The following is a 25825-nucleotide window of genomic DNA, read 5'->3' on the forward strand; positions in this document are numbered from 1 at the left end:
TCAGTCCGGGTATTCGGAAATTTAGAAAGTCGAAGAGGTGGTTTCAGTAATATAAAAGTTATAGATAATATCGTTGTGGCTGATTGTCAAAACCAAGCCAAATTAATACTCCTTAGATGAGAAAGTAAGTATGTGGCGTCGATCACACCTTCGATTCGGATTAGGGGAGATGATAATAAAAATCAATGTGAATAAGACAAATTGCAGCTTAGTTTTGAACTGTTGGAATATGATGAATAAGATTTAAAGGTTTGTGTCGACTATTAATGAAGAATATTACGGGTGGATAAATTAAACAAGTTATACATTCAGATAATTCGATGATTTTTATTTACAGTGATGGGTCGGGTGATACGTTCAATAGAACCAAAGGTACGGATCACAGGAATGTAATTTCTCTAATTAATAACGAAGCTTACAATAAACTTGACAATACATCTTGAGTTGTACGACATCATCGCGTCCACGAAGGTGCCCCGAAGGCACATTCGTAGACGAGAACATTTGTAATTTTAAAGTATAATAAAATTTAGAATGTCAACGATCTTTTATATGTATTTAAAATTTAAGAAACAATATGTACATCGATAGACAACGTGTGGTATTCATAACATAAATATTTAATTCTATGCAGTCAAATCTTTACTAAGGCCGAATGCGCAAGTTGCATTTCACTAACACGGTGAATGTGAGTAGAAGTATCTATACTATTATGTACAGGTCACGTATGTATAACGTATTTAAATTAACAACTCTAAGGAAGATACGTCTATTAAACGATTTAGAATAAGAAAATATAATATTACTTATCTGCATACCGATCTGGACATATTATAAATGCTTTATGATTTGAAATAAATATTAAAGATGTTTACAAGTCTTACTAGAACTCAATAGTTAGAAAATAAATTAGAGCCACAATTTGAAAATAAGCTAACGGGCAGCCGGAAACAGACTGTCCGAGAAAATACGGAGTTTCAATGTGCTTAAACGTGCACGGCACGATATGAAAGAAAACAATAACGTTTTCCAATTTGTTTGTGTACTTATGGTTACCGTAAATTACTGTACAATCAACTTAACAACACAATGTGTGCACGTTGTGTTTGAAAGTAAAACCTACATTGTATCTAATTCTACGATCTAGAATTTTTGCTTAGATAAAAATTTTGTCTAATTAAATATTTAATAAATTGGCAGTGCTTTAACATCTCCGTATCGTAAATCTAATTTTATATTTCTAGATGACGCAATTGCTTATAACCGAATGAAATTTCTAGGAAACGATTGCTCTCAATATACTATCTACAGCTCGATTTCTGTTCGTCATCCTGGAGTTCAATACTGGTTCGGAAATATTACTGTTTCAATCATATCTACATGAGCCAGCGATCAGAATAAATAAAGCGTTAACTTGTAACGGTAGCAATACTATGGTAATTACGTTTTTTTTTTTAAATATAAGAAATATATCCGTTTATAATGTTCAATGTTAGTAAATTATGTTCAAGGTTTTTTTAGCAAAATGTTACGAAATATTGTCAGAGTATATGGAACGCCTAATGCGTGGTTAGAATGCGCATTAACTATTAAATTCGAGAAGTTTTTGTAGATTGATGGCTCTGAAAGAAAGAATTACTTAACTGATATATTTTTTCAACTGCTTTCTAGATTTATTTGCTCTGTTCGCTGTTCTAAATTTATATCGAGGTAATTAACATTAAAGGTGATTCCAAAATGAACTAGGAAATTTTAATGTCTTGTTTACTAGCCTTATAATGAAGAGTGTTTAGAAATAGTGTTTGCCTATAAAATATTTATATTTTCTGAAGAAATACTGACTTTGGCATCCATTATCACTGCGATTGAGCCAAGTTTTATCAATAACTTTATATTTGCCTTCGGCAGATACTCAAACAAACATATTTTGTCCGTTAATTTTCTTTGATATGTTAACAGAATTGTTTATAGTGTAAACGGTTTAACAATTATATTTTAATACAACATTATTAAGTAGGTACATCGGTACGTAAATCTTTAAAGAATTGCAATAAATTTATGAATCTTTCATAATATGCTGTGACATAGGTATAAAGATTTCTAATGAACTAGAATGGAATATTCTTAAAATCTTTTGAAGAAATACTATTCTTTTAATCACATAAATATACCAAAAGGATCTAATATAATATTTTATAAATATAGCAGATTTGTTTAATCTTTAAAATAAACTATTTACGTAGTTTCTTTTGGAGGATTATATAATTTCTTAGATTGATATTTTTATTTATTAAACTATAGTGAGCAATGCCTTGACATATAATTTTTGGCGTCTAAGTATATTTTATGAATTTGTTCGCATAATAGTGTTTAAATGAATGAATTGCCAATATCGCTATTGACTCTCATCAAATATCATTAACAAAATGAAACTCTACCGGACATCTATTCAACAACGCGTTTGGAAACCATTAGCTTTGATTCCTGTTGTCTAACTAGGTATATAAGAACACTTTATCACTTAAAATTATCACAAATTAAACAACTACGGCATTAAACTATGTTCAACATTAAATAATATTTCACTATTACTCTACGCGAATCGAAGATGCTTTGCCGGTGGTCAGATGTGTTCGTCCTGTACATCTGTTGAGAAAAATAACATTGGTTATTAACATATAGGGAAATGTTTCAACTTTATTTAATTCTACATTCTATGAAGCATAAGAAGCCAAAGCAGTTACTGAAAATGAAAAAATCGCTAGCAACGATCCCCAGTTGTTCAAACTAGAGAAACGTAGACAAACAAGTTATTTCCACGACTGTATTCGCTGCGTGCTCAGTACATAACACTTTTGATGGATTTTCAATATTATACAATACAATTATGTATACATTTTAAATTATTGAGGCCTTTAAGTTCTAGGAACCTTTAAACGAGGCCGTTTACAATCCACCCATAATGGATTTCCTAATAAGGTAGGTTTTGTACGTTTTTAATAAATTCGTGGCTGAATAAAGCGTAAAAAAATCGACTATAACAAACATTCATGCAAGGAAATCTCGTTACTTTGTTTTAAATAACTCCAATTAATATCAACACTTATTTACAGCAACAATCTAGAATATTTATTGATATACATATTTAGGAGGCAATAAAGACATTTGATAACATAATCTAGAATTTATAAATTACTTTGGGACGAACACTGAACAAGAAGCGATAAATCAAGAACACTGTAAATTTCTTGGAGTAGAATGTCAGTTTGACAACCACGATGACAGGGAAACGTATAAGCAAGTGCTAAATACACAGGGTTCGAAGAAAGGCCTGGCCTAAACTCTTGTGGTGTGTAATGTGTGACTAAGCAGTGTAAAGTGAATTGAACGCAGTGAAATATCAGTGTACTTGGCACTATGAGACTTCATTACGTCTGAGTGACGAGTCAGTGCATTTTTGTCAATTGTGGGTTAGTTATGCGTGGCATTAGTGCTGTTTATTGTCAGGACGGCGCACACATTTTGTGGTAAAAAATAATTATTAAAAAGGTATTCAAACTCAATAGATAACCGGTTTTTCAGACCTAGATCATCAGTGCATTTACTGGTGGTAGGATATATTTTATATCCGCCCGAATATCGACCACCGTACGCAAGGTGTTTTAACGCGCCAAAGTGATCCACGCGTGTCGCGTTCCTGTGTATATTCGGTTCCAACAGGCCGACATAATTGTTGCGACTGTCAAGGGGTAATCACCTCTCGTCAGTCGACATTCTATTGGATCCTGTTCCTCTCACCATCAGGTGCAGTGGGGTTACTTTTCTGTGCCCGTATAAAAAAAGGTGTAACTATAATGTGTCAACAGGAAAAAAAATCAAAAGTTTTATCCTACCTCCACAATAAAAAACAAGTCTTGTGTGAACAAATATTAGTCGGTATAAATATAATATATTGTCTATTGATTTGTTGCCGTAGCTTCACGGTTTTAGTTGGCGTATCATCTACCCGCTGCATCATGAAGGTTATATCAAAGGATTTTTCTAGAGATAAATTGCAATGCAAGATATAACTAAAATTAAATGCTGTGGCAATTTCGTATTTAAATAAGAATGTAAATTATATCTGAATAGCAATTTACCTCGACACGTAATCTAGGTTGAGTGGGCTTTATTTTTAAACTAACACCCTCTCGAGCACTCGGTTACAAGCGCTCGTTATACACGTTACACAATTACATTCCACATTACAGTGTGAACAAGGCCTAACAGGATAGTGCGGTGGGAGCATGCAACTCTGGTGACACGGGAACTACGGGTCGCCGACACATACCCAATCTACTTACGTCGCTACGCACTAGTACGGACACGGACTCCACTGATACACATACCTATGAAAGAAGTTCCGCATTTCCCTTCCTTACACATTGCATTTGTATATTGTTTGAGTACATCATTAAAAAAAATTAACACAGTTTTCGAACGCACACAAATCGGGACAATAACGAGATTTGACTGCATGAATTTTATAAAATAATATCCGCATCTAATAATGCAATTAATCATGTGAAAAGAAAATACATTAGCCATGTTCGTATTACTTATACTACTAAACTATAATAACTTTAACTTGAGCCTAAATCTATCTAATTTAACATGTGCCAATAAAATATAAACGTGATTATTTTAAGACATTCGTATGATTTTTTTTTTATTTATCCACGAAGAGTTCTACAATAATATTAAAATGCATAGAGACGAATCGTTGTTGCGACTTAGTACTATACTCGTCTGTAGAGTTTACACATAAATTAAAAATAGGACTAGAAACTTAGTAATCTACTTTAGCTTATAATTGAGTAAGTTCTTAGAAACAAATCCTAGATGACATATCACTAAGAGTAACGCTAAATCAGTCTAGTAGGAGTTGTAGGTTAGTCGTACAATAGGCAGAGTCACGTGCATTCATACAATACGTGTGAGGTAGAAATTAGAATTGAAATTTAATTGTTAGGCGGCCTGTATGGTAGCGGGCGGAGTAAGCGAGAAGCGATCGACTGCGCTGTGCCTACTGTTTACAATTGTATTTAAACGCAAAGGCACAATGTTAAATAAATATTAATAAACGAAACTAATTTTGAATTTCATTGCAATTGATATACGTAGTTTACAAATGAAGATGCCAATTATAAATAAGATCTATATTACAAACAATAAGTTTAAATATAAATTAATTATGTATAATAGTAGCCGCTCTTATTCATACAATATTAAACGGCATACTTACAAAAAATAAAGTATAAAAATACCAAAAGCTCCCATATAGACTGGCCTAATTTATGGTAATATCAATTAGCAAATCTCAAATATCATCGCATAAAAAGTAAAAATTAGATTTATATGTTCATAAAGATTTAATTACCGATTTAATTAAGTGCAGTTCAAATAACATATTTTTTAAATAACAATTTATCATGAAGGGGATTTCTTATGCTGTATATTTGAGACGAGCAGGGTAATATTTTTTTTTTATAATATTAAGAATGAATAGTTTTAAAAAAGGCTTAATGAATCATTAGAGCTATGTGTCGGATCACACATAATAGACTTCACAAAGACGTCACATATAAACCACTTTAACAATCATAAAAATGTGTTCGATGAAAACATTATTTCAGCGTTCAAAAATAGATATATTAACGATAGATATGGTTTCAATGGAAGCATTGTGTGCGACACACAAGACAAACAAAAGCCTTATCTTAGTGCGCGAGGGAAGGGTTTATAAAAACGCAGAGAAAGAGATCAATTAGATTAGAATGTATTGAGGGACTAGTGGCTCATTTGTTTGGGGAGCACATAAATTGGATGGTTCCAAGGTTAGGGCTAAGTAAACCATATTGCCCCAATCAGGGCACGGTGCGAACAATTAATTAGGGTTCGGGGTTTTTATCGACACCGATCCTTTATTGGCTATAGAATTAATTGAAGCTTAGGTTAATTTTATTTCGGAATTATTGACAGTTTGAATATTCGTACCTATGCTATAAATAGGGGAGTGAGCATATTTATTAAGAGACCAGTGATTAAATCAATAGGAACGTCCACAAACACTTATTAAAGGGAACTTCTGGATATTGTCACGTTAACTCACAACAATAAAACATATTAAAGAAAGGGAAGGTTTAGAGGTAGCTCTCAGAGAAGTCAAGATCTGAGACGGATGCGCGCGAGGAGCGCGTGTAGTTGGTGGAGGTGCCGTAGTCTGAGGTGGCGGTGGCCAGGTCGGCCAGCACGCCGCCGCCTGTACCTTGCGTCACGCCGTCCGCCGCCGCCGCTTCTCGCTCCGCTAGCTTCTGTTTCAGCACTCGTATGCGTTCTTCTTTCTGCAAACATTTAACTTGCTGTATCAAGTATTCTTTACATTACAACGTGTTGAAGAAATGTACGATAAATTTAAAAAAATATTCTAATTATATTATTGTGGCTGAATGTATAAAAAAGTAGAACAATCATTGTATACATAATAAAATAGTTATAGTCGGTAATAAACGTAGTGAATGTGCCAAATTCCAAATCTATCACGATTTTTATCACAAAAAACGTTACTAAACTGTGTTTCACTAACATGAAAATCGAAGTTCCGATGAAATATTAAATGAAAAAATACACACGTTGGAAATATATAACGTAATACAATTATCACACACAAGGAGTTACAGGCACAGATATTAATTTAACATAAAGTATCTAATCATTGTGTAAATCTTATGAATTAAATGGGTAATTATCATAGAGTTCTAAGATTATACAAATATAGAGCGGACATTGGGACGATTGTCATACAAAAATTTTGCGCTTATGTGATGGTTACTCAATCTAGAAATAGCAAAACATCAATATAAAATACTTCATACTTTTTTCATATTATGATTTGAATTTTTTAATGCGAATGCTAGCATATTTTCTGTAAATACTTAATACATTATTTTGGTATTCAATATCACGACGCTGTGACATCTTGTCATACGGATATTTCAAATGCAAGTTATTACCAATTGGTAATAACTTTTAGAACAAAAGTTTGGCCAGGATGTCCAGTCTATAATTAACTTTATATTTTAAAGTCTTTGGTAATTATAATAATTACCATTCTTGAAAATTGTTATATCGTGTTTATAATGAAAATAATTATAATTTAAGTTGTGTTTTTTTGTGATTTCAAGCGCATCAAAAGGTTTTCCCACGTTTTTAAATGAAAAAGAATATTTATACCTACAGCACAGCTCCGTTGGTGATGTCTTACTAACAAGGCGTAAAAATAACGCAAGGTTAATAAGGCAAGTTTAAGAGTGTACATTTTCTCAGTTTATGCAGAATGTTGCTTTGTTAGCCTTAATCTTAAGCCGAGCTAGCTTATCGACAAAGCTTCGCTTGGGTAAATGTTAGCTATGGAATGGGTAAATTTGGTATTTTAATTGAGAATCCGAATTTTGGTCTTCATTTTGAGGAATATGATCGGAGTTGTGCTAGTAAAGTAAACAACATTAACTCGATAAATTATTTTTTATCGATGTTTTAAAATAAACGCATACGTACGTCAAAGTTTGTGAGAATCTTTGTGTTTTTTAGAAATAAATGCTTACCGCTGAATGCATTTGAATGTAACTTCACATACAGATAAACCAAAACACTTGAACTACTATTTATGCCGGATAGAACAGCATAACTTATTTCTGTAAAGGGTTACACGTGAAGCCGCATGCAGTACCTAGTACAGAATATATTTCTGTATGCACTACGTATCGTCGCCGAAACGATTTGCACTTGCCTTGTCCAATTTACGTCATTCGCATTCTGGTACCCAGCGTATCTCATTAACTTTAAACGCTTGTTGGATATCGCACTCTCAAATATTGAAGGCAATTTTCCAACTGTGAATATTTATTGTAGTAATAACGGTAATTTAAAAATATATAATTCAGGTAAAATATAATTTGTTTGTTGATGTCTCGGATTATAAGAATGTACGTGTAAGCCTTTTTTTAATGGCAGTTGAATGACGAGACGAGCATGCCGCTTGCCTGGAGGCGATACGACCAGCCATAAACATTAACAACATACAAGTCTTTGAACTACAATTCGTTTGTCAGTTTTAGATATACGGTGTTATACCTCATAATGCCTAGTTATTTTAAGATTTATATTTGTAAGTACATAAAGCCGTTGGTTCCGTCTGATCTCTCTCTGGTCATGTGGGATTACCGTCTCACCGGACTATGAGAGTGAAGAAACAAAGAGTGCACCTGTGTATTGCGCATACACTTGTGAACTATAATATCTTCTGTGTACCTGGGTGATTTCCATGGAGATTGGCCGCCGTGGCCGAAATTCGGCTAGGAGGGATTCGTTCATTTATTATTTTAGGAGTAGATTTTGTTCTCGGCTTCGCCTGCGTGAAAGAGGTTTTCCGTAAAAGTTCCACTATAAATTTTCCCCGGAAAAGTAGCGGTTGTCCTTCTCAAAGTCTCAAACTATGCCCATACTAAATTCCATCGAAATCCGTTTGGTAATTTATGAGTTTATTGCTTTCAGATAGACGAGGCGGCGGACTTCCTTTAATAATATACCTATAATGTAAGGATGACGACAAGGTAAATCAGTAACATAACTAATCTAATGTTATTGTTGTTATATTCAGGTGAGATTTACATGTTGTAGGTATTATAGGCGTTCTTAGAATCTAAATCTCAGAATTCAGACGGCCGGATATGAACGAGGTGGCAAATCGAAACGTGAACGTCGGCTTTAAATCTTAACAATGTGCACATTAACAGAAATAACATACGAAATACATAATAATATTGAATCAACATAATAATATAACCGTAGCGTACCGTAATAAGAATTAAAATCAGACGCTCGTCCAAACAAAGCTGATACAGTTCAATTACATACTACACTGAATAATTATTATACGTATTGTTGAACGCAATCACCATAATTTCGATGAGAATGAGTCTTTAATATTTTATTTCGGCTTCAATATTTTATTTATAATTCTGTAATTTTTTATTGGTTTGAAACGCTACCTAACCAATTAAAATTTTGCTTAAATTATGATTATTCATTTAAAACAATGCCCGTGATGCTTGTTCAAAAATATTGAATAAGATTACTTAAAACAATGGAAATGCAAGAAACCTATAAACCCTGAGCTAGATGAATTAGAGAAAGACATTATGGGCTCATGGGACAGCTTATTTATACGCCCTGCAAACGAAATTAAAACGCGATGAAGTCCAAAACTTGTACTTTTACATACAAAGGCACGAGCTGAAAACGCGCAAAAAGCATGTGTATCGAAGAAGCACACGTTGCGTGTGTAATTTTCTCTATTAACCCTTACGTACGTTTTTTTTACTTGTACAGAGTCTTCCATATTCATATTATGATACCGTCAGTACATAATTAGACCACGAATATAATAAGTTTGTAACACGATCGCAAGTTTAGCGTTAATAAAATCTTGCGTGCGGCTTCGTAAAGTACTTTATTAGTTATACTCGGAAAATGGTTTATCTTTTTAAGATACCTACGCTTTGCTACTCGTTCGAATAAAAACATCTATATTTTGAAGTGGTAAAGCCAGGACATAGATGTAAGTCGATTCTACCCGCGTATAAGGCCGTTTCCACATTTTTATGCAAGTAGCATTTTGACTTATCAAACTATACATCAATATTATATCGATGCAATTTCAAATACGATGCAGAAATATGTGATCACATTCCTATTAGCTTAAACATGGACAAAATAACATTTTTTTTTATTTACCTGAGAAACAAAACCTAGAACGATGCAATTTAAACGTCGAAGAACTGCGAGGGTAGTACGTACCCAACCTCGCTTATGCTGTAATCGAGTATAGAATGTTTTGAAGGAGACCTTTACCTACTTCAAACCTCGCTAACATATCAACTATACTATTGTTAGACGGAATTTTGGAAAAAATATCTCTTTATCGAATTGAAAAAGACGTATCAGTAAAATGATTATTGGCTTAGTCCAATGACCTCTTCGTTACAATATTACAAAAGTAATGCGAAATCGGAAACGAAGTGAATAATAATAATTAATGTACGTAGATTGAATTATATTTTATGATTATGTTATAAAAAGTAGGTATCTAAATATATACATATGGTGATTTATATTTAATGAATGATGGCATGACGGAACCTAAAAGAACCAATGGTACCAGATGAAAGTGAATTAACACTATATCAAACCTGCGCTATTAGCTTTTGTAGTTCTTCGTTTTCCTTCACCAGTTCTCTGTAGCGCTCCTCGTCTGCGGGCGCGGAGCCGGAGCCAGAGCCGCGGCCGCTCTCTGCTCGCTCGGTCGGATGGCGAATCACCTCGATCACCTATACAGCATAATTATAAGTTACTAGCTAACTCGACAGAAGTTGTCCTGTTTTAACTATGTATGCACGCGCGCATTCTGTCGATCGCTAACAGTTATTTCAAACCACTGACAGTTATGTAAAATTAATACTGTCGTTAAGTTTTCTTATATTTTCAAATTTTCCGCGCAATTTTTTGATTTTTTTCTTTCATAAGAACCTTCTCCTGACAATAACAAACACAACAAAAAACAATAGTGAAATCGGTCTAGCCGTTCACGCGTGATGCCGTGACCAAGGGCTTCATTTTTATATATATAGATTATTATAAAGCGGAAGGTTTGAGAGGAGCAGACCACGTGGCCGCAGACCAGCTCGTTGGGCTGATCAAATAAGCACGATGTTAGCCAGGACTACCGTATCTGGCGGAGGACCGTCATGCCTGGCGATCAGCTGTCCAAGACTCAACCAAGTTACAGGGGTCACCATCCTCAGCATTGAAGGAATGATTAGAGAGAGATAAAGCGGTAAAATTTGTGAACTTGGATGCAGTCATTATTGGATTCGGCTCTGAAATATTTTCGCTAATTGGAATACCTATTCAAGGTGCAGACTATTATGCGGGCAGAGCTGCGAGTAAAGGCTAATTAGATAATGCGGTACAAAATATTTGTTAGCCATTATTGGTTTTGTAATCAAAATATCAATAAAAGTTTAGTGGTTAATTCGGGATGTAAAAATTTGTGAGTTAGAAAAGTAAGATGTCATATAACCCAATGGTTATCAGCATTCGAGGCTATGGACCCTGTCTTTATACCTTTCTAAAGACCTAAATTTATAAGCTGAGTATAGCTAGGATAGTTGTAATGTATAACATCATTATGTAATGGCGAAAAACAAGATAAATTCAGGTTATGATTATAAATTTGTTTTTGCATATAGTCATAACTTTTATTCGGATTGGAGTAAGTATGAAAAGTCTGAAAACATGTGAATATATTAATAAATCAGCTGAACTGAGATTTATATAACATCGCAAAAAACTACTTATAGCTTCGAGAAGAACATAATATTGCATAAGACTCTCATTTACGAATATATTCAGAAGTAGTAATATCCAACCGATAGGTACAATTTTGTGTATAGACGAGTTGAAAATTTTGATGAAGCAATTTAGTAATTCCGATTAAAAATAACATATTTCAAATGATTTGCCACATTTTAATTACGTTATCAATATTGTTTTTAAAATTAATTAAATATTTCGATACACCACTACGAAATTTAATAAAGGGATGTTCCTCTTACTATCTAAAAATTTGATAGTTCTACAGAAACAATTATATTTGCCACTCTTTATTGTTTCAACATTACGTTCAAGTGTAAAACAAAATTTTAAATAGGATGTATTACTAATTTCTATTGCCGAACTCACCTTAGGAACAAATATAAGTGCCATGCTAAGGAAGCAGCAGAACACGATGGCGAGCGATACGAAGGCGAAAGCGGCGTCCTGCTGGCTCGCGATAACCAGCGTCACCGGAGCAGTGATCAGGCACAGCACCACCACGTTGTATATGCTCATGCCCACGTAGCGGGAGTCGTTAATCTGCCGCACCTTTACCGAACGAGTTTCGTACGCGAGGAACAGTCCAAATACTAAGACGAGCCCTTTGTAGCCGTACATCACACCTAAAGAATAAAGAGGAATGTTACATTTGACACATGTTGAGATAAATAATACAATTTTATAACATTAGTAAAATAATGGTATAGAGATGTCACTTAGTTCTATTTTGTTTGTACTTTCTGGATACCTCTCGTTGAGGTGCATGATTGGGCGGATTGGAATTTGGTGATAATTTTAATAACAGTTTCATAAAGTATCGCAAATTACCGAAAAAAAAGACCAAGTGAGTTTAGGTTTGGGTTTTCCGTTGGAACCAAAGTGGTTTGATCTAGGTCGGTTAAGGACATGAAATATTGAGAACACTATAAATGAATTAAGTTTAAATGTACCAAATTACCTTTTATTGTATCATTATGTGACTGAAATAGGCTTCAGTTTAAATAATCTATTACAGTAATTATGAAAGAACTCAGCTAAATTGTGAAAGTTAAAGGCTAAATGATACAACGAAGATAACCACTTTAAAACTTCAGGAAAAGTTGAAACTTTGTTGTCGAACTTAATTACTGTAGCAAATGAAACAACGGTGTTAAGTGCATTAACGCAATACTTAACTTTTTACGGCAATTTAAATCACTTCATGTTAGCTCATCGCTTATAATTATTGGTGATGGTATCTATTGGGTTAAGTGCTCAGTTTATTTAATTATAATTTTATAAAAGTTCCTAACGACAGTAATTGATGTAGAATGTATACCACTTATGTATATATAGCAATATTTGTGTTCGATATATGTTGTAAGTATTTATTAAATCCTATGACTATGTTAACGGATACATATGACACTGACTATTATAAGGTGTCTACTGTATATCAGTCAATGGTCAGTGATTATGAGTATATTATATATACCACGTGTATATATATTTTATAATACATAATGATGATACTTTCAATTAGATTAGACTGCACTAGTTTATATTACAGAGGGCGCTGCAAATTCTCTTCATGAAGCATGTTTGAAGTTCACAGATAAGTTTGAATGTAGTTAAAAGTTATAAGTGGATACAATTACGAAGAAGATATAATAAATAACAATAAAACATGTTATATTATAAAATTTTATACTTAATTACCATTATTTTACTGTAATGTGTATATTGTCACACAATTAATATAAAATAATTAATTATATTGTTTGTTAAGTTTTTGCCAGGAACAATAGACTTGTTTTGCATAATTTACGAATGCTAATACAGAACTGGCTGAGTGTGGCCATTACTTATAGTTAAAGAGTTGATTAAAAACAGCATTAGCTTAATTTGACAGGGGCTTGTTTGTGACGGAATGAGCGTCGGATATTAATCATGTCTATAGTTTGTTTGTTTTTTAAATATTAGTAATGAAAATAACAATTTTAGCAGTCTTAATGATCACCCAAAATTCTCCTTAATATTTCAAATAGGAAGTTATGGCGGGTTTATTATTGTTTAAAACATTTTGCTACACACAATGTATCATCTATAATGTAAGTATCAATAAGCTTCAAGGACGCATTGGCATAGGTAGTCACCATATCTTTAGGTTTCAAAATAATTTTACGCACTTTTGGATATTTAATTATAATTATATATCTATCCATAAAATAATATAACATGTGCAAGTGGTGATGAAATTCGACTTACCAAGCCATACAGTGTTGTGTTTGCTCTCACAATGTTCGAGTTCCGGTCTTATGTGGACATCGTCATCATGATGTCGAGGTGCCTCCAGCGGGAAGATTTCTACACGTCTTTGCAGCGGATCTCGAAGTTGCCACGCAGTTAGTAATGCGGCATCCACCACTAGCAAACCTCCAACCATTGTGTATAACTTCCAACCGTGCATGCGTTTCTAAAAGAATTATTTGCTTTTAGATCAATATGAAAAATATTTTTTGCAAACAAAAAACTGATATTTGATTGTGGTTGAACCCGAATAATATTTGTGATTGGCTGGACTGAATTGCAAATAAAATTTTAACAGTTTTATAATAGTAACCTCTATAGATCCACATTTTTTTTATTTTGTTAAACTCCTTAGTAAATTAAATAGGAATGCGTATGTATCTCACTTGTACCATTAATTTGCCTACTTCTCTGAGAGTACGAGCGTATGATTATGTAGGACATTTCGCTTTTTTGCAGTTTAGCTGAGGTATTTTAGAATTTAATTATGGATATTCTATGTGGCGCGGCTGCAGTTTAGTGAATTAAGTGGTGTTAAATAGGTCTTGTATTTCATACGCAGAAATAATTTGTTGTTTAATTTCGCTTTAAGGGCTGTTTCGCAATTTTCGAGGATTTTTTTTTATAAATTCCCAGTTAACGTATAAGACTGTTAATGCTGATTAGACTCTTTGTTTACCATTTTTTTGGGAGCTTAATATAATATTATATTCGACAATTAGCGTTTAGTCGGATATCGTAAAGCAGGCGTTTAAAAAGGACTGCTGAAAGTATGTTTATATTGCTGTGTAATTTTTGAGGTCTGTTTTAGAACTTTTTTATATTAAATTTCACATGTTTAGATAAAAATATTGAGGTATTTTTGTGTATTGTGCCGTATGCCTTAATGATATGTGCATGTCCTAACCGCATGTGTGGGTTAACCACATCTATCGAACTCTATGTGCGGTTACCGTTGCCGGTGTACACACAAATCAATAGTAGAAACGCTGGAAAATTTTAAAAAGGTAACCATGTTGGGATACTTCTATTTTTTTCTTTCGTACTACCGTCTGTAATTATGTTCGTATATGTACATTGTATATGCAGATGTGGAGTTCCGACGTTTGTTATTTTCTTAGAAAATAAATATTTTTTTCTCGAATGTTGTTTAAATACTTACAGGAAGGTTTTAATAATATAAATATAATGACTGTCTCTTTTGGCGTAGTTGTATTACGATATGAGTGCTGTGCGAATGAGGTCTCGGGTTCGATCTCCGGGTTGGAATAATTGAGGGTTTTTTTTATCAGCCCGAAATCAATTATTCTATGTCCCAATGATATCTTCAGGCGGAATACACACAGCGGAAAGTGGGTGCAGCAGTTGCGCCTCTGCCTATCCCATCGGGGACAAAATGGGGTGTGTATAAATATAATGTATTTTTTACTCCTCTTTTATGTGACATGCGATTGCATATCGCATAAATATACCCATATATAATAACTGATATTTTGAATAGGTAAGGTTATCTTTAGCGTTTTAAATCGGTGCTCATAATTATATTATATTAACTATATTGGTTTGATGGATTTGAAAGTGGAATTGTTTAAATGAAAATCTGATGAAAATTTCGGCTATAGAAACAAAAAACTTCAATAAAAAAAACACACATCACTCGTAATTAGTAAAAAACTTTAAATCCAACCTGCAAGCGACAGGTGAATATATCGATATAGCTAGGAAACTATTAGCGGTCAACCGTTCTGTTTATTACTTATTGAATGATTATTTTATTATTTGTATTTTATTTAAAAAGGTATACCAACAATTATACCTATAATATAACAATTACTATAGAAAAGGATATGCCAACATCGGAAATATATAATAAATAATTTATTGAAAAATATTGTTCCATCATTTTGTGTTCCTCAACTGATATTCATTCTAAATAATACTAATATAGGGTGGTAGGTACCATGCAAGTTTACAGAAACTGATCTTATGTAACCTGAGTTTAATTCCCGGAAAAAGGTGGATTACATTAATTATAATCTGGTATATTGTGTTTTGTAGAAGCGAATATATTATTAGTTATAGTTTTATTCCTGTCAATTCGTATTAAAAACCCTTTTCGTTCTTTTGTCAACTACCAACAACCACATCAACAAACTAAATAAATAAAATATATAATCCGTTCGCTGGGGAAATAGCGTCATTGTCCGCCGTATGCCAGAGTAACGGGACAATATCTATAAAAGAATATTCAAAAATCCAATCGCTGGAGTATGATATGAGCAGTGCATCGATAAACTATCTCATTTCCATTGAATTGTGTATTGAAGATGAGGACGTACTTCGACGTTCGTGTTCGCTTCCAAGAGCTGTTTACGAGAATAAACTACGTACTGTGTTTGCTATTCGCTTTGTTAATCACTCCGTTTGCAAAACGATAATTCCGCAGACCCATCTATAATTATCTTACATGTACCTAGTAGGTACCTAGGTTTACATGTACTTAGTACCTACCTAGCTTTCTAACACATCAAATTGATACGTAATTGGAAAAACATAAATTATATTTTCTTTACCCATATTAGCTTACCTTTGTGTCCACTTTCGGCTTGGTTGTATGCCTGTGCACTCGCCACACCTTTGTGAACATAGCTCCGTAAGCCATTGAGAAACCGGTGGCCAGTAGCCAAGCTCTGGCGGCGCACAGTCCGGAGAAATGCTGCGGTTGGACCCAGCGGCCGTCCACGCCGAGCGCGATGGCAGCGCACAGACAGACGCAGCAACCGCACAGCATCACCGTGTTGCATGCTGGGTGCGACCACTGTATCACCCTAGTAAGTATAAATTATTATTATAATTACATAACCATAATTAGGTCATTAAGTCCCAGTAGTGGGTTCTACTACTGAAAAGACAAGTCTTTTGATTTTCTTTCGTCGCTTTCCTTTAATGCTAAAGCGAGCAATAATTGATAAGCAATATGGATTAACCGTCTCAACAATCTGTTCCCTTCCAACTCGGCTAAGTCAGCTTCTTTATTTTTGTATCATGTTGAGGGAATACAGAATATTATAAGTAATATATTCAGTTATATAGAATTCCATGAGCGGATTTTCATACAATTAATGTGACTTCATAGACGCCAGCGCGAGCACGAATTCGCGGGTTGACTAATAGCGTAAGTTTCGCGGTGTTCGTAAGGGAGTGCAATTGTGTAATTTACATTCATGCTTTAACACGATACTATCAAGCGAAATAAATGGCTCGATATTTCGCTAAAGTCCTCCGCCATAACGTAAAGCTAAACAAAAAGTTACGAGCGCTAAACGTCCGCGTTTAACAACTGTGACATTGTCGGCTCGCAATAAAAAACAAAGTAAATGCATTACTGGCCGGATAGATGGCAGTTAATAGATTTCTACGGGTAAGTGATGGAATTAGAATCTGTAAGTCTGCCTTTGCCGTAATACTGCAACTCAGCTCTACCTGGAGAAACTTTAATACTATTTACCGCGTAGCGACGGCAGTCTCAGGTAGAAATTTCATTTATCTTTATATAAAATTAAATTTGTAACTCAGTTTATTTAATGGCGTGGCGGTTCATAACGATATTTTGATACTTAGTCGTGCTTAAAATGTAAACTTTAGCTAGCGTATTTCTGTGTAATAATAATATTTGGCACTGATTTAAAGAGGCATTTCTATATTGTTTTCTTATTTGAGTATGTAAATAATTACAAAATGCACATTTATTAACAAGTTATGTAGTTACATAAATATAGAACAGGAAATAGTAAAATGGAGTTAGTTAGAGCAGTTAACAAATCGGAATTAGTTGGTAAGAAATATTTTTCCAAGCAGTTTGCTCTCATTTAACTCGGTTTTGACTTAACTGCCGATTCCAACAATTGTTTTTTTATTACTATTGATGTGTTACTATCGGACAAATTTACCAACCGCCGAAAAATAATATAAGTGCAAATTATTTTTTAAACTGATTCAATATTCCCCCGAATGTTTAAATAACAGTTTTAAAAATGGTTTCTTCTAATGTTTGTTGGCGCTTATCTAAGAGAGTTAACTTTTATAATTTAATGAATTATACATAATAGCATTCACGATTTGATTGTTCTAAATTATCTAAAAAGAAGTAAATTAATTTTTACCGGAGAGAAGGATAAAGTTAGTTTTTATTTCTTTTACTTAAAAATGTAACATCTTCATGAACCATATATCAGTAATTTATTTCTGTAAACTAATTTTGATTTATTTACTTGACAAAATAACATAGATATTTGTTAAAATAAGACGCATAAAACTATATCATCAATCTTTGAGGTTGATTATTTAACTTTCAATAGCGCATTAATTGATTAGGACAGCGTTAAAACGCAACGCAGGACGATAAAAACTGCCGCGCTATAACTGGTAACATGTGAATAAATCCACAGGCTTTGTTACATTACAGTGAAAACTAAAAACTCTGAATGAGCTCCTAAACGCCACAAACTCATTTTAAAACAATTGAGACCTAATCTCTGACCTAATATATTTCAATAGTCTTGTGAAAGTTATACATAAAAACTATACTATATAAAGTAATAGAACAAATATTAACTATTCGATTGATGTCACTGCAGTTTTTAATTGTGTTCTATTAACCTTTTTAATAACTTTTATGTGAAAAAGTAACTTTGATAGACGTTTCAAATACCACATAATAGGTATTGCTTCGCAGTCCCCTGTCCATATCACGTGACGCTGGACTTTGTTGGGAGTGACAGGGGTTAAACGGGTCTCCATTATTTCTTAGTTCTTACCTTCTGTGCCTGTGTAAGACGTTGAACACGATGAGGGCTATCGCGGCGAGGATTCCGGCGATGCACAGCGCGGTCATGCAAGCGAACAGCGGCAGAGATACGGTACGTAGTTCGTTCACAACTACGGTGCGGTCGGGCGGCACTTTACCACCTGTTATTGACATTTTAGTTAAAACCACAACGAAAATAACTTTAACACTTTAACACCGAAACGTTGGATAGAGGTGCAAATGGTGGATTCATCTTATTGGATATAATTCACAGTCCAAGTATTACATCATTGAAACTAAGGGGCAAATATTATCATGAGATGATTATAATGAGACATAATATTTAGGAAGATCAGAGGTGTTATATGTGTTTCCACACTCAGCGGATAATATATAGCATTGGCATTTGCGATTTCAACAACATAAAACGCTTGATTGGTTACATACTTTATGTTTGGTAGCGAAACTTTAGTAACATTAATAAGATGTCTGGATAAGTCTTGAGATTTTTTCGAAGAGCTTCTTGTTGTAAATATGGTATATGTTCTTAGTAATTAAATAAAGTTAGTAAAAAGATGTTATTGACATGAGTGTTTATTTCGGACTAAAGAGAAGTAACTATGGCAAACAAAATACAATTAGTTCTAAAAATAGAACATATAAAAAATAATAAGTCACGACGAAGGTTACAATCTCCAACAGCCGCCCTTAATCGCAGTTGTGACAGAAACAAAACAAATAAAATAATTAAGTTTCTAAACCTAAGTTAACTACACATCGTTTGTGTGCTAGAGGTCCGAGGGCCTTCGTTAGTACATCAGCAGGCATATCGTTACTTTTTAGATATTCTAACTTAACAATATTATTAGATACCTTTTCCCTAATAAAGTGAAACCTAGTATCTATATGCTTCGTCCTGCTGTGGTGTACAGGATTTCGAACAAGATTAATGGCACTTTGGCTGTCAGAAGCTAAGTTAACTGAACAAAGTATACCTGTTATCTCGTATATAAACCGACGTAAGTAACACGCTTCCTTCGTGGCAGACACTAATGCCATATATTCTGACTCGGCCGAACTTAACGCAACAGTAGGTTGCTTCTTGGATTCCCATGATACTGGACCTCCACTTAACTTGTAAACATAACCGGTGTATGACCTTCTGTCGATTGGACAGTTTGCCCAGTCTGCGTCACAAAAACCCTTTAAATGGTTCTTCATTCTTATGACTTGACCATCCGTTCTTCTTGCCATATTATTTTAAACTAATGGAGTATCCACGGTCTTACACTCCTTCATATTAAACTTTTCTAATATAGAAAGAATATAATTCAGAGATCCTTTAATGAAAAATATCTCGACAAATCTTCTCAAAAATTCAAATTCTTGACAGTGTCAAATGTCAAATTAGATTTAAAGAAGACTATTATGTCATCAACAAAATTCCCAATATCATAAGTTCTTTACCATAGAGTTTGGTAGTTTAATTTTGTAAATCCATTTACATGGCATAACCTTTTTTAGGCTTATCTACTAAGTTCCATGTATGGAGTTTCATTAAAGAACTATACTCACCAGCCATATTATGGTGCCACTTATCAGCATCATCGGCATGAGTAGCTTCGTAATATGTCGTAGGTTCATTAGAATCTACCATTGACGTATTGTAAGCTTTATAAAAATTTGTTGGTTTTCTGTCTCTGGAAGGGTATCTGCGCTCAGGGTGCGATTCCTGTTCCAAATTCGCTGTCACTTCTTCCACACTAGGCAGCCTTAAGTCACTGAGAGACTCTCGCTCTTCCAGAGTCACTGACTCTTTTGCACTTTCTAGATTTACTGGTAAAGTTGCTTCAGCCGCCGGGCTGATACTCTCATCACAGTCATAGAATTGACAGTCATGATCAAACTCAGAATCAATCTCTTTTGCTCATCAAATAACAATATAGATTCTGACTGTGCGACAGAGTGCTTCTGCTTTAACGCTGTACAGCAATTTTCAAAAAAGGTTGCATCTCTGGATATAATAACTTTTCGTGGGTTAGCAGGGTCCCTAAAAATATAAGTGCCTGGATTTTCAGAATAACCGACGAAAATTGCTTCCTGTGCCTTGACATCTAATTTCTTCCTGTGACACGAAGGTATATGGACTAGAGCTCTACAACCAAATACTTTTAGATGGCTAAGATAAATAAGGAATTTGTCCACCTAAGGCTCGATGAGGAGACCTATTCTTAAGGTAAATGGCAACTTGGAATGCATCTTCCCAGAATGCTTTCGGTAATGAACTTTCAGCTAGCAACGTTCTTGCCTTTTCTGTAACCGAACGATGGGTGCGTTCCGCTACTCCAACTTGCTGAGGACTATAAGGCGTCGTTGTTTGATGTTCTATACCTTTTGAAGCAAGATAATCAACAAACTCTTTATTCACGAACTCCTTACCTCCATCAGTCCTAATTGCTTTAATTGTTTTATCTAACTGATTTTCAACAAAACATATGAAACACACAAAATATATCTTTGACTTCTGTTTTAGAAGAAATAAAATAAGCAAACACTTTTCGCGTATAATCGTCTACTATTGTCAACATATATCTATTTCCTTGAAAAGAAGTTGTAGACACCGGTCCCATCAAATCCATATGGATCAGTTCCAAAGGGGAAGTAGCCCTATTAAACGCTAACCTTTTGAAAGGTTTTCTTGCTTGTTTACCTTCCACGCAAGCGATACAACTAGTTTTATCTACTCCTGTATACTTTATACCTACCTTGTGATTTTTCAGTTGGTTCATGCCTATACGACACAAATGTCCTAACCTCTTATGCCATATTTGATAACTATCCTGACAACCAGAGTGCACATCTTGTGTCAAAAATTATCTGCCACATTCTCGGAAACATTTACAGTACCATCTAAAACGTACAGTCCACCACAGGGCGAGGCATGAGCAACAGATTCACCCGTAAAAATAAAAAGTATCAGATTTATAAAAGTTACATCCATTTTTATCAAAAACACAAATAAAACCCTTTTCAACAGTTTTATATACAGATAACAAACTAGCTTTCAAATCTGGTATATAAGCAACATCACTAATGTTGTTGACTACGTTCTCGGGCGTGTTTATTGAAATATTTCCGATTCCGCAGCACTTAATCTGTTCTCCATTTGCGACAGTAACAGTACCTTGATTTTGTATCGAGATATTCTGAAACCAGTCCCGTCTAGAAGTCATGTGTCTAGTACAACCTGAATCTACATAAATTATGTCCTTTCTTGGGTTTCCAGAAGTATTAAGACTTGTAAATATCGTATCATTGGTATTTACCGCATTGCCTTTCTCCTTCTTGTTTCTCTGTGGACAGTCTGGTCTCTTATGTCCAGGTGTCTTGCACTCATAACAAACTATATTCTTCTTCATTGACTTAGGCTTCTTCTTCGCATGAAAAACAGAGTCTAATGACGTAGCCACATCTTTGGACATTTCATTAAGCAGTTTTGTTTTCACCAACTCTGTAGTCACGTCTACATTGCAATTTTCTAAAGCCATAATGAGAGGTTCATACCTTGGAGTTAGACCTCCCAAAAGTATTGCAGCAATAGACTTGTCCTCTATGACTACATCAATATCCGCAAGATCCTGTGCGGTTGACATAACTGCGTTAATATATAGTTCAATATTTTTGAACTCTGATAGACTCAACCTGTACAGTCTACGCTCCAAAAATAATCTTCGTCCTATTCCCTTATCTTCAAAGGCTTTTTGCAAACAAGTCCATGCCTCAGATGCAGTTTTCGCACATCTTATATGGGTTATCGCTGCACCTTCTACTGATAAGCATATCTTTGCTAATGCCTTTGCGTCTTTGCGTACCTTTGTAGAGGCATGGGTTGTGTCTCCATTTGGGTATCCACCGATTGTTTCCCATAAATCCTCATGGATAAGGTAATTGCGCATCTTAAATTTCCATGTAGGATATCCATCTTTATTCCTCAAACATGAAAATGTAAAAGATGAGCTCGACGACGGGGAATTTTTCACACTCGAAACATCTCCAGATTCATGTGACATTTTCAGACTATTACTATTTCCTAGTCACACAAAAAAATATATACAACTTTATTTTACTAAATAACGTGAAAAAACTAAGAACTAAGCGTTCGTGCTGATAACGTGTTGTAAATATGATATATGTTCTTAGTAATTAAATAAAGTTAGTAAAAAGATGTTATTGACATGAGTGTTTATTTCGGACTAAAGAGAAGTAACTATGGCAAACAAAATACAATTAGTTCTAAAAATAGAACATATAAAAAATAATAAGTCACGACGAAGGTTACAATCTCCAACACTTCTTAGTACAAAACACGAAAGAATTCATATAGCAATAACATCATGACACAATTAACTTAGTTATAACGAGCGACAGGAATTTATTTCCACCAGCTCAATGTGCCTCGAAGCTGTATTCTTGTAAAAGTATTAATAATTCCTTTCAATGGCTTATTGTATGGGCCACGTTTGCTCCATTAAAACATTTTTCAGACTCTGTTTTGTGCGGTCGTATTTTATATTTAATTGTTGGCAATTTTTTTATGATAGCAAAGTGTTTTTTTAGGTTTTATGTCTGTGAGGGTAATAAATAAAACCACCGACTGTGACTATCGCATCATTCTAGGTTTGTAGGCATATAAAATCTAACAATTTATAGTGGTGTATATTGTCGTTGAATTTAAATATCGATTTTGTAACAATATAGCCATGAATTAAATGGTGGTAGAGAACATGTGTAATTATTAAATATTTAGTCTCACCGGTCTAATGGAAATTTAATTGGATTTTAAAATAGATGGGTTTTCAGTTCGATCCCTGAGTGACTCACAATATGACTAGCAAATACCAAGATGGTTATATATCACGATTACAACACAATTTTCATAATCAATAAGATAATAAATCGCTTAACCCATTTTTAAAGTAGCAGTCTTTTAAAATATTAACATTTGGAGCGATATATACGATGAAGTTCCTCATACCAAGATAAAAAACATCGTTTGTTTTGCTCTAGCTCGTAATATAAAATATGCAAACATACGCACTGTTTTCATAGAGAATATTCTGTAAATATATTCAGAGTTACGAAGTTGCAAGTTAAGAGAAATGGAGTAGATAGCTAAGTTTGTTCATGTATATTATTTTTTCTATTTAACTCATGTTTTTACCTCGTATAATAAAGTTTTAATAGATTAAAATATTCCTTTCTTGGTTGTAGATACTATTATTTATTTCACAAGGCGGAATTATTTCACTACAGTATCTCTGCGCCTTATTAATTTTTGGCTTTACAAAAATGTTTCATTTTGAAAGCTTTCTTTATTTTGACAGATTTGGAACCTCTCTACTGACTCTTTAGGATAATATTAAGTTGATTATACCGCTATGCTACCACTACGAATTGCAAATTATTTTTGGAATTACAAAAATATGTCATTATGAATGCACTCTGAATTACATTGACAGATTTGGATCCGCACCTTCTAGAAATTTAATTTGACTACAATAAGCATTCACAAATAACAAAGTAATTACAATATGGAAATTAAAGTATAGTTTAGATTTTTTATAAAGACAATACTGCACAATAAATCAATACCAGCAATTAACACTGCGCTAAAACGATTTTTCTTATAAACGAAAAAAAAATTGAATCACACAAAACATTCATTAAGAAATTTCTAGTATTATAAAAAATATTTTAATTTTGCTGTCTAAACATCTCTTCCGGACGTTTACAATATTGAATTGGCGTAGTGGTATTTAGAAGAATTTAATTAATAAACGTAATAGTTCAAATGTTACGTACCAACCCACCGCTCTCTATCCAGCCACGTGAGGTTATCTGCTTGCGTGTCGTAGTACCCCAGTTTCACGTAGTGGTTGTCAGTCAGCTGTTCAATCTGCGTCAGCGCTATACGATCTCCTTGCGACGAGAACGCTACCAATCCCTGCCGAATCGATTTCCTATTACAACTTCGCCAAGAAACGGCCTCACAGGCGTATATTCTATAGACACGAACGTTCATGTAAACTATTTGTTCAAAATCTGAACTAAAATGGCAATCAAAACGTCACTGTTATAACCTATTTATTCACTTGAACAACAAATAATTTTAATTATTTGACTAATATTTTTTATTCAAATCCAGGTTTACCCTTAGACTCGAGTTTTATATCATGAGCGCCTCCATACACAACCACAACCTGGCAATACTAACCATACTAAAGTCAGTTTGAATGGATTGCAGTTCAATTCAGTTGAACACAATGAATGTTCGGAACGCCAAATATAGTACATAGTACATATATATCGATGGCCTTAAATGTATATGTGGATGAACATCTTATTATATATGTATACAAAAGAATAAATATGGAACGTCTTTTTGACTACGTTATATAATATGCAAATATTTATTTTTGCTCATCGTACAATGTAGATAATAAAAATAATTAAAACAACATTCACATTGATTTACGAAAATAATATCGTAGAAAATGTATGATTATTAAAACGAAAGAGCCTGCGTAAATTTATTCAAAATTGAAAATAATGAACGTCGAAAATATATTTTTAATTGAGGTTGAAAAAGAGAAGGGTAAAAAATCCATTTTCATTTTATGACTATAGTATTAATATCAACTATGATTTTTATGTATTTATAAACATATATTTATTTTTATTTGTGAACATCAATAGTCCAGGCTAGGTTTTGTTTGTTTCCGCACACAGCAGAAGTCTCATATGGGCTATGTATCAAACTAAACGAGGCAAATATGCCAACTTAGGTCCGTTATGTTTACGAAAGTGTAATTAACAGTTCTATTAATTCAAAACAACGTACCTACTTGTTAATTATCGTGCCAACGTTCTACGGTTCGTTTACCATTATGTTTGGTTTCGTTAAGTTAACGAGTTTCCTTTTTGTAACGATAACTGGAAAGTTTCCGATCTGGTTTTCAAAGCGTTTCTAATATTACCGACATTGTTATGGCCGCCATTAATATTATAATATGAAATAACAATTTTTAATGGAATTATTAAAATGTTATAATGGAAATTGATGGACAAAGTGCTCTTAATAAAGTAATCGATATTTGAATAATTCATGAGTTGATTTATGGACGTTTAGTTGTAGATATCGGCACGTCAATGTTGTTAACTATACTTTTATCAAAGTACATATGTTGCGCATTG

The 25825-nt window shown here is 33.8% G+C and overlaps 1 protein-coding gene across 2 annotated transcripts in view; it reads right to left on the minus strand.

The window, feature by feature from the left end:
- Positions 1 to 328: 328 nt before the first annotated feature.
- Positions 329 to 25825, minus strand: part of LOC115441873 (gamma-aminobutyric acid type B receptor subunit 1) — a 55039-nt gene continuing 29542 nt past the window's right edge. Inside the window, exons 6-13 of one of the 2 annotated variants that reach the window (XM_037444849.1) lie at positions 24434 to 24575; positions 18582 to 18732; positions 16352 to 16592; positions 13723 to 13930; positions 11842 to 12098; positions 10290 to 10427; positions 6308 to 6383; positions 329 to 2646 (exon numbers count right to left, since the gene is read on the minus strand). In XM_037444849.1, coding sequence (XP_037300746.1) covers positions 2624 to 2646; positions 6308 to 6383; positions 10290 to 10427; positions 11842 to 12098; positions 13723 to 13930; positions 16352 to 16592; positions 18582 to 18732; positions 24434 to 24575 — 1236 coding nt within the window. In that variant the 3' untranslated portion in view covers positions 329 to 2623. Of the gene's footprint in view, positions 2647 to 6307; positions 6384 to 10283; positions 10428 to 11841; positions 12099 to 13722; positions 13931 to 16351; positions 16593 to 18581; positions 18733 to 24433; positions 24576 to 25825 lie in introns of those variants that run through there. The other variant, XM_037444848.1, reaches the window with a different exon arrangement.

This window comes from Manduca sexta, chromosome 28 (genome assembly GCF_014839805.1).
Source record: "Manduca sexta isolate Smith_Timp_Sample1 chromosome 28, JHU_Msex_v1.0, whole genome shotgun sequence".
Lineage (NCBI taxonomy): Eukaryota > Metazoa > Arthropoda > Insecta > Lepidoptera > Sphingidae > Manduca > Manduca sexta.